This window comes from Quercus lobata, chromosome 2 (genome assembly GCF_001633185.2).
Source record: "Quercus lobata isolate SW786 chromosome 2, ValleyOak3.0 Primary Assembly, whole genome shotgun sequence".
Lineage (NCBI taxonomy): Eukaryota > Viridiplantae > Streptophyta > Magnoliopsida > Fagales > Fagaceae > Quercus > Quercus lobata.
Window position 1 is genome coordinate 37,570,979 of NC_044905.1, and position 10,723 is coordinate 37,581,701.

At 37.5% G+C, this 10,723-nt stretch overlaps 1 protein-coding gene across 1 annotated transcript; it reads left to right on the plus strand.

The window, feature by feature from the left end:
* The first annotated feature begins 440 nt into the window (after positions 1-440).
* LOC115963955 (protein S-acyltransferase 8-like) lies at positions 441-6,088 on the plus strand. Its single transcript, XM_031083220.1, has 4 exons — positions 441-728; positions 2,986-3,294; positions 3,416-3,649; positions 5,239-6,088. Exons 1-4 carry the CDS (start codon positions 441-443, stop codon positions 5,749-5,751), a joined length of 1,344 nt encoding a protein of 447 aa, XP_030939080.1. The 3' UTR covers positions 5,752-6,088.
* The last annotated feature ends 4,635 nt before the right edge of the window (positions 6,089-10,723 follow it).

Here is a 10,723-nt window from a genome sequence, read left to right on the forward strand (position 1 = left end):
TCCTGGCAAAGTGATCCTAACCCATACAAGCAGCACTTCTTTTCATGAGGTTAATTTTGATGTCTGATGATCCATCTTGAGCCTGGCTTGGTTTGTTACTGTTTTTAACAGTTTTGTTTAACTATTAGCAATTTTTCTATCTTGCCATTCCCATTATATATGTGATTAATCTTCAATAGCTAGGCTAAGAGGTTACACAAGAATTTGTTTTTTCTTTTTAGGGGGGTTGGGGGAAAGACCTATACCACGTGTGTCTTTGAATGCTATGGTAAATGGTTAAGTGGCAATGGAATTACTACTTTCTTTTTTACTATGTCGTTTTTGGTTTCATGTCCTTTGCTCATGATGTAGTCTTTCTTAATAAATTTTTCTTATTTATCACAAAAAAAAACCTTGTCTACCATATTGATACTGGTTTTAATTGAATTGTGATAACAGAGATGATATTTCCTTTTCAGTCTCTCTCTCTCTCTCAACATCCTGTTGCATTATGCTTTCAGACTATTTTGCATTTCACTCTTTTATCATCCCTCTTTTTGCAGAAATTCATCCTTGGTGGGAGGTTGATATTTGGGCCAGATGCTAGATCACTGCTTGTTACATTATTGCTGATTATTGTCCCTATTGTCATCTTTTGCGTATTTGTTGCAAGGCATCTTCGGCATGAGTTTTTAAATAATAATGTGGGATATGCAATTCTGGTGGTAGCAATTGTCTTTACTATCTTTGTAAGTCCTCTTAATCTCTTATTTACTTGGCACTCAATATCTACTTATTATCATGTGATCATATGCTTTGGTATTTATCCTTCCTTTTGTCGTCATTACCCAGCACCTAAAGTCTTAGATTTTCATTCTAATATTTTGACTGAGACTACATGACAAATCCCATTATTTTTGGGTTAGGACTTCCCCTAGATGTTTGTCTATTAGGTTAGCATATGTTACTTCTCTTTAGAAGTTAGAACATATTAAATTTGTTGTAACAACGGATTTCTCTTGAGTGGTTTAGGAGAGGAGTTTTAAGTTTCATTTGGTTAATTGGAAGATGGTTTGCGAACCACTTCAATATGAGGGCCTGGGCACTAGAAACTTTGAATGATTTAACCATGCTTTGATGGGGATGTGGCTTTGGCACTGTACCATAGAAATGGACACTATGGAGAACAGGAGTAGATACTAAATATGGGATAGAATGGGGTGGTTGGGTGTCCAGGATGACTAATGGACCTTAAGGTGTGGGCCTATGGAGACAACTGTAACGGGTGGGACTGGGAGAGATTTTCTTCTTCCAATGGGTTCGGAGATGGTGCTATTGCATTCGTTTTGAATTTTCTGTACTCCAAACTAGAAGAGATGGAGAAGACTGCATATGCTGGACCTACTAGGAGCATCATTTTTGCAGTGAAACCCCATTATTAGGCTCTTTCTAATGGCCTTCCACATTTCTTTCCCTAGAAAAGTATTTGGAGGGTGAAGGTTCACACAGTAGCTTTTTTCATGTGGACAGCTGCCAGAGTAAGATTTTCACAATGGGTAATCTTTGGACATGAAATATTTGTATTGTAGAGTTGTGTTGCATGTACAAGAAAAGTGGGGAGTTCGTATATCATGTGCTCCTTTGTGAGTTTGCATGTCATCTTTGGTCAGTGGTGTTTTGTTTGTTCATATTTCACTGGGATATTCATGAAAGGGTGTGGGATTTGTTGGCTTGTTGGAAAGGGAGCCTTGGTAGTCACCAAAGTGCTGATTTATGGGGAGCAGTTGCTTTATGCATCATGTGGACCATTTGGAGAGAATGCAGCCGACATATATTTGAAGAGGTTGATCACATTGTTGGATTTGAAATTTATTTTCTTATGTACTATGTATGATTGGATGGCCACCCCATGTATGATTGGGTTTATTTTCTTATGTGCTTTGTAGCTGCCTTAGTGTACTGCCCATGTGGATGGGGTGCATTGATTTTCTTTATTTTCAACAAAATTTAACTTTTTTTCTTTTTAAAAAGGAAACATTGTTTACATGTTTTGGCCAGCTCTATGCCTACATTCATGAGCAATGCCAACTAACCTTAAGTATCAATGGTATGACTTGCAACCATGCTCAATAAACTCTCAAACTGTAGTTACAAAAGTTCAAAACCTATCACAAACACAAATTAATCCAAATCCAAGACACCTAAAACAAACACCAAATTCTTACGTACTTGACACTTTCACTAACCCAAAACATCACTACACCTAGTGGTGTTCTCACCCAAACAAAAAAAACTCTTTTAACTTAACTTTCAACCTTTGACAAGGACTATCAAACTGCTTCTTTGGTACAAATAAACTTTACTTCCACACCAAGAAGACCCAAACTAAGTTAAAATAGGATTATGAGACAGTTTCTGACATCTAAATCCCAAACCCAAAGTATGAGGCACTACCCTTAGTAGACACGCATCATGTGGTTGATTACATGATCATGCATGGTTTTCATAAGCCATTGTGTTTAAGTTTCTCAAGCTTTTATATCTGTTCCTTCTCTCCTTAGTTTTTTTCTTGCGAAGTGTTTTCCCTGTAAATTTTAATGCAAAAATAGCAAAATCTGTTGTTCCCACCTATATCTTGGAATGTAAGCATAATAGTTGAGTTGAAACCATATTTTACTGGTTTCTAACCTTCTACTTGCATATTTATGGGGAGAAAGAAAAGAAAATAGGCAAAGAGAGAAAAAAAGTGGGGGGGGGGGGGGGGGGGGGGGGGGGAGGGGGGGGAAGGATACGCATACAAGTTTAAGTTTTTCATAATAAGATAGATACGTTCCAATTGAATTTACAGCTTGAAGAGTTATAGTGATGGCCTCACCCCCTGAAATGTTTTTCATTTTATTATTATTGTTGGTTATGAAATATCTTCTGGATGGGTTCCTATAGTAATTCCTTCATTTTGATCTCCTAGGTTTGACATTATTTTAATCCCTTAGTTGATGTTGATAGGTCTTGGTGCTTCTTTTTCTTACTTCAGCCCGGGATCCGGGTATAATTCCACGTAATTCACATCCACCAGAGGAAGAGTTTCGTTATGACTCTTCAGTGTCGGTTGATGTTGTGGGGGGACGACAAACGCCAAGCCTTCAATTCCCTCGAACAAAAGAAGTAACAGTCAATGGCCATCCTGTGAGGGTGAAGTATTGTGATACTTGCATGTTATATCGACCTCCTCGTTGCTCCCATTGCTCCATTTGCAACAATTGTGTGGAGCGTTTTGACCACCATTGCCCTTGGGTGGGCCAATGCATTGGATTGGTATGTTGTTTACCATGGAAATAAAAATCTATTGTTATGACATATGTACTTTCCCTGTTACTGTTTCTGGGTTCCTTTTGTGTTGCCATTAATATTATGTCTTACCTCTGTCTATGTGCAGCGCAACTATCGTTACTTCTTTATGTTTGTTTCTTCAGCAACTCTTCTTTGCATCTACGTCTTTGCCATTTCAGCTCTGTACATCAAGGTTCTGATGGATGATGATCAGGGCACAGTTTGGAAAGCAATGAAAGAATCTCCTGCATCTGTGATACTAATGGCCTATTGTTTCATCTCTCTGTGGTTTGTTGGGGGACTAACTGGCTTCCATTTGTACCTTATAGGCACAAACCAGGTCAGTTCTCTTTTTGTAAATTTGTGGTTCTAGCTTTATTTTTTACTGACTTCTCTTTTTGTATATTTGTGCTCCTAGCTTGATGTTTTGCTGTCCATTCTAGTTTTATATTAGGATTGGTTTAGTATCAATGGGATAGCCACTGCCATGTGGTCTGATTCTGGATTGGCTTAATAGGATGGGTTACGTGACACTTTTATTATGTCTCATTTTCTCTTTGCTAACGAAACTCTGATTCTTTGTGATCCTGATCTTGATCAACTTTTGATTGTTTGCTTGGTGCTTCTCTAGTTTGAGACGGTGTTGGGATTGAAAATAAGCTTTGACAAGTCTGAATTGGTGCTTGTGGGAGAGGTTCCTAATATTGAGTTGGCTTAATAGGATGGGTTATGTGACACAATGACCAAAAAAATTGGAAAAAAAGAAGAAGGAAAACATCAAACTCTCTCAAATTGCAATTTAGATTGACCATTGATCAAGCTCTTTTTTCAATCTCCAGTCCCAAATCTCTCTTTCCCCACTCCCTCCCTCCCCAATTGACAGTTCTGAACTCGAGCCATGTAGATTGGCTTTTAGATCGTCTGTCCAGCACTCTGTCTATTCAGATTGGCATCGCTCAAAGCTTATTGGCACTCTCACTCTTCAGTCTTTGTTCCTTAATAATTTTTACTCTCTTTTTTAGTATTTTATGTGAATGGGTAGTGGTCCTCTTTTTTTTTTTTTTCCTTTTTTGATGATAAGTAATAATATATTATCGGGGGAAAAGACTACTTCATTTACATGATGATGCACTCGAAGCCTTAATTACTAAGTAGGAGGTATAATGACAAAAGTGTAGCAAATCTTTTGATAATTAGATAGTTACAACAGGGGAAGAGGGGAATTTAAACTTTGGATTTCTCCGTGGGAAACACCAAGAGGTGCCAACTAGTTGGAGCTACAAGGTTCTTGGCACAAAAGTGTAGCAAATCTATAAATTCAAATTATGAGTTAGATTTTTGTTACTTATATATATTAAAAAAAAAAGAAAAAGGAATTATTTTTGTTACTTATATAAAAAAAAAAAAATGGAATTATTATAGGTAAAGCCTTACACAAGACCAATCGAACAAAGATCTAAAAAACAACGTTAGCTAATGGTCCCTGAAATTTCTGTCTTCATTCTTTTGACTGTAGCAATTTATTTGTTTTTTTTAAGGGTTTAATTACACATTTAGTTCTTAACCTTTGCCTAATGTTTCATAATGGTCCTCATCCTTTGAAATGTTTTAAGTTTTGTCAAAAGATCCTATCATTAATTCTTACTTTGGTTTTATATATATATATATATATATTAGTTTCCATGTCTGCCATGTCATTTCCTAGTTTTTCAAGGATAACCATGTCACTGTGTTGTGTAGTATAATGTTCATGTATGTATTCATGCTTCTTTGTTGTAGACCATGATACAGGAAAAGCTGCATTGGGTTTTACAGCGTTTTAGCTTTTTGATCATTATTATTTCCCTGAAAATGAAAGATCGCCAGCATTGTTTACCATGTAAATTTCTTTCCTTATCAGCTAGATTAATACAACTTGTCTTTTTTCAGACAACCTATGAAAATTTCCGGTACAGAGCTGACAATAGGATCAATGTTTATGACCGGGGTTGTTTGGATAATTTTCTTGAGGTATTTTGCACAAAGGTGAAGCCCTCAAGGAACAACTTCCGGGCTTTTGTTCAAGAAGAGGTACAAAGGCCTCCCCCTTCGCCTGCCCCTCGGGAAGGAGTATCAGCAGATGATTTAGGTGCTGATCCACGTCCGAAGGTAGAAGATGATCTAGAGATTGGTGAAGACCTATTGAAGATCTCTCAGCGTCGTAATATTGATGAAATTGATGAGGACATACGCAGCAGAGGTAGCAATGGACCTCCCCATAATACCTCAGATGCTGATTCTGTTTTGGGTTCGGATCATCGAGCCCCCACCATTCGAGCTGATGCTCGCCACTCAAGTTGGGGAAGAAGGAGTGGGAGCTGGGAAATTGCACCAGATGTCTTTGCCAACTCCAATGTCACTGAAAGCAGAAGTTATGTCACTCCAAAGGAAGCACGTCAGTGATAGGGAAATTTGTTTATTTGTTCTTAGCGTGATGGGTGATTACTTTGATGATGTTCTTTCCCTTGTCTGGGAGGACGGTGACATTGATGCAATTATGCCAAGGGGAGTTCAATTTACTCATCTTTCAGGTATAAAACTTATATTACTTCCTTTTAATGAGATGCTAGCTATAGCTCTTCTATTTTTTTAGAAAGCATAGAAATGTGTGTAATTGTCTGAGAGATCAGGAGATTAGTGTCTTTTGTCAATTTCCCGTTTTATTCTTTTGTTATATATTGTTATTATATACTGCTACTTTGGATCCAATTGCTAGTGCTGGCTTTATTCTTTGTGTAAATTAACCCACTGCCTTCAAAGCTATACTCCCAATTTAGCTGTTAAATATATAAGCCGGCCATTCTTGAATTTTCACTGAAAAATTTAACGGTGGGGTATTCACGCCGCAAAAAAATTGTTCACAAACTTGCACGCGCACACACAGGTGGAGTGGAGCGAAGGGGATTTTTGAAAGATTTACAATGCAGTTAATTTTTTTCGGTTCTTTTAATGGAATTTTTTAAACGTTGTAGTCAGTCACTTGAATTTTCTTGTGCTATGTGCTCGGAATATTTAACAAACAATATGATTTTGTTTGTATAAAAAGTGATGTGATGGAATATTCAGAGTGAAGATCGAGTTGTGTTTGAATTGTGACCTTTGAACACCTCATTACACTATGAAGCTCCCGGAGCTAGAAGTCTAGAACGCTTGGGGCATAATCAACGTAGAAAATGTCCCCATAAAAATAAAAAATAAAAAATAAACAAAATAAATAAATAAAAAAAACCGTCAACTAATGGTTATTGTGGGATTCTGCTACTAAGAGGCATTTTTATAAGTCTTGGGACTCTTTTGCTCATTATTATTATTATTATTATTATGGATGAAAAACATTTCCTAAAAAATATTAGGCCATAATTAAGTTATAGTGTAATTTTAAGTAATATTACATTATCAAATAAATAAATTAAAAATTTTAAAATCTCACAGTTAAATTATATATTCTTTATGTTGTTAACAAACATTTCAAATTTCATGTGAATCGAACGTTATTTAGGCTGTGTTTGGTTGCTGTAAAACGTTTTCTGGAAAATACATATTTTCCTGAAATGCTAATTTCCGGAAAAGGAAAATGTTTCCATGTGTTTGGTTGCATTTCAAAAAATTTTCCGGAAAATATTTTCTGGTGTTTGGAAAAGAAGAAGGAAAACACAAATCCAGAAAAACATAAGCCACAACCCAGAAAAAAATCATCAATGACGACAAATTCAGTCCAACGATCGCGCCGTCGATCGCGATCGACGGCGCGATTGCGATCTCGCGAAGCACTGCGTCGATCGCGATTGACGCGGCGAGATCGCGATCTCGCGAAGCACGACACGATCGTGATCGACGCGGCGAGATCGCGATCGACGCTTAGCGAATCGACGGCGCGGACTGGAGCTCGACTGGGTTTGCCGGCAAACGTCAGACTGGACTGGAGCTCGCCTTCCTCTCTCTCTCTCTCTCTCTCTCTCTCTCTCTCTCCCTTTTTCTGGAATTCATTTGAAGTGAAAATAGGGACGGAAATTCATTTCCGTCGTCAAAGCCTTTTTTTTTCAGTCAACGGAAATCAATTTCCGGAAAATTCTATTTTTTGAACTAACCAAACACTCGCATTTCCGGAAAAGCATTTCCGGAAGTGATTTTCACCCAAAACAAACACAGCCTTAATACTTTATCTAGAAAATCATCTTTTAGGCATAATAAATGGATGTGTCGCATGATGCGCAAATACATTATAAGTTTGTGGTGGGTCTTTTTATGTACTGGGCTAGATTCCTCTGGCCGTACTTCGACCCAATGATTCTGGGGTAGGAGAGTTAGGATAGGCTTAATTGAAACTCACCTTAGGTCAGCTTGTGCGCAAATTAGAACCCCTAGTAGGAATCTTGGTGGAGTCACGTGCCCATGGCAGGAGATACTGTAAAATAAAAAATAAAAAGGTTATAGTGGAAGAAACATAATACAACAAGATAACTAAAATGTTTTAACTAAAGCACGCACTACTGATGATGATAATGCTTAAATAATTTCATGAAAGGAAAATACGGTAATGTAATTATGACAGGAGTGAGCTAATAACAAGAAAATAGCATTAGTCCCTGATCAATCTCTAATGTGGGTAATCTCATAGGGGAATTTTGCCATGGAAATTACTTACTTTGGAGAATGGACCTAAGTGGCTTAATCTCAAATTCTTAACTAGCTAAAGAGTGGGCTATTGAGAGGGATAGAAGTGGGTAGCCTACTGGTGCATGCTTTTCACTCCTATCACACTCCTACATGTTCTGCTACTTGTTTAACTCTTGTGGCGTGGATGAGTCATTGGGTCTTCATTCTTTGTGTCTTATTCCTTCCTTGGGCTAGACATTTCTTAGGTGTGAGTTTCTTCTTCTTTAATCTGGCCCATGTTTCCTTTCATCCCTTGTTCGTGAGTTGGCTGGTGCTCCTGTCATGCCATTGCGTTGTTTTTGTCATGATATCATTCACCTTTTTTTGCTGGACTTCTTCTGGGCCTTTGGGCTGAAGTACTTGCCATCCCAATTCCTTGGGTTACTCCTCCCTTTAGTCCTTTTTTTTTTACTGCCTAACACTCTTGCTAGACCAGTTTACGCAACATCTTAGGCTTCCTCGGCCCATCTTATTCCTTGGGCATCCTTGGCCCATTTTATTCATTGGGGCATTTTCGGCCCATTTTGGTCTTTCCTTTTTTTTTACATTCTCATGGGCTCTTCGTAAATTCTTTGGGGTCCCCTAGCCCAATTGCCACCTCCTTTTCCTTTGGGTTTATTGGCCTTCAAATCAATCCCATTTACCAATTCCTTTCTTTGGACTCCTTCGGCCCATTTTATTTGCTTTCTTTCTACTTCTCATGATTCTCATGAGCTTGCTACTTCATTCTTTTGGGCTTCCTTGGCCCGTTTGCTTTCTTTGAAGCCACTTTGTTATTTTGTGGGCTCGTGGACCATTATTCCTACCATTTGGACTCGCTAGTTTTTATTTTGCTATTTTATTTCCTCACCCTTTTTTCATATTGTTGGGCTTCTTCTGCCATTGGGCCATTTTGCCAAAATGGGCATTAACAAAGTTCATATGAAAATATACATTATATGTTCATATGAAAATATTTCGTGAAAATTAATCTTTATAGTTCATGTATAATACTCATTAGGTAATATTATACTTGAGAATTGGTTATGTTATATGTTATTTAAAAAAAATGGAGAAATTACACTTGAACCCCTGTTGATGACCAAAATTTCACAAGAAAGTCCATTCCATGAAAAGTAAGGAAATATCATGGGCCTTAACAAAAGAAGGCCCAATTCATGAAGTTAGGAAGGACCATGAAGGCCCAAAGTCTGAAAAAGAAGGAAAAAAAAAGAAATAATAATAATAATAAAAAAGAAAAGAAAAGAAGAGGACCTAAACTCGGTCAGGCTAGAGGATATGTAGCAAGAAGAACATCAAGGCCCTAGGACCTTGATGTGTCCTTTTGAAGCCTTGAGAAGAGGACCTTGGCTAACACATGGTAAAACCAAGATGTATGTTTAGATTTCCAGCAAAAAGCCATTAAAAATCCAGCAAAACTAGGTATTATCTTTGTAACCCATGGTCCAAGTCTGTGGGATCCTGAGTGGATGGTAAGGGAAAAGTGGTTTGGTTGGTAAGGGAATGATTTCTAGTGAAAGGAGGATCTCGAAGGTTTCCCTTGGTTCATATATTTGCTTGGAATGCATGAATCTATGTAAAACTCAGTTCCCCCATATGCATGACACCTCCCCACAATTTCTTCTCAATTGTCATTTTCAACTAAAAATGTCATCCATTCTATTGAGCAGCCCACCCACTCCTTTGACTTTCCAAGAATGAATCTTTCATTTATAATTAAAGTCAAATGCCCATTTTGAGTTATAATTGCCTATATAAGCTAAACTTCTGCCCAGTGCATTTTTTGAAGTTCTAGAGGACATGATTTTACCTAACAGACCAGAGACGACCTTGCCCGAGGCATCAGACTATGTCTACTAAAAAAGGAACACTAAGACATAGCCAAGGGGGGGGGGGGTGGGATGGGGATTTAGATGAAGGGAAGAAGGGAGAGTTCAAAGGTTCAAAAGGATGACTCTTAGAGCTTTAATAGCCCAGCAAGGGAGAGAAAATTTAACAAAATAAGAGAGCTAAGGTGGAGGAATTCATCTCATATCCTTGAGATCATTCAAAATATCACTTAGCCTCCAAAGAAACATATGCTAGAACATGCATATATCAGATATCACTCTCTCCCACAAAATCCTCCTTACCTAACTATCTTGGAAGGCAATGCCCAAGCAAACCTACTTAAACTTGAGTTCCAAATCCCACAAGTCTTGTGCAAAAGCACTAAGTCTATGAGAATTAGGACTAGGATCCTCTTAGCTGAATCATTCTCATGAAATTTATTTACATATATGTATATGTATTAAAATGTATATCTTAATCTAAGAAAACTAACAATTATTTGAAGATATGTGTATTGTATAGTGCGTTCTTACGTAGGACCTATAGAGATAAAGGGAAAGGGCAAAACTCCATTACATAATAAGCGTGGAAAAAGAAAGATCTTATAGTTCAAAGAATCAGTATTCTGGGTTCCATGGATTACAGGCCTAGTACCCTTAGGAACCACAACGCCACGATCGGGGTACCACTACATCATGCCCAAGGAACCAAGTGAAAGAACTCTTTTAAATATTCACACAATAAAAGATAAATTTTATATATTTTATTTCAATCTCCTTCTCATTGTGAATATTATAAATAATTATTTTACTTATTTCGTAAAAGTAAAGGGTCATTTTATGACATTAAAACACTTATAATGGTATTTTATTGCTTAGGAGGAATCACA

Bases quoted from the DNA above. Each gene is read 5' to 3' on its own strand.
- LOC115963955 (XM_031083220.1), top strand. From the start codon at position 441: ATGATATTTCCTTTTCAGTCTCTCTCTCTCTCTCAACATCCTGTTGCA. The intron at 729-2,985 runs GTAAGTCCTCTT...TGATGTTGATAG, and splicing joins CAATTGTCTTTACTATCTTT to GTCTTGGTGCTTCTTTTTCT. The intron at 3,650-5,238 runs GTCAGTTCTCTT...GTCTTTTTTCAG, and splicing joins ACCTTATAGGCACAAACCAG to ACAACCTATGAAAATTTCCG.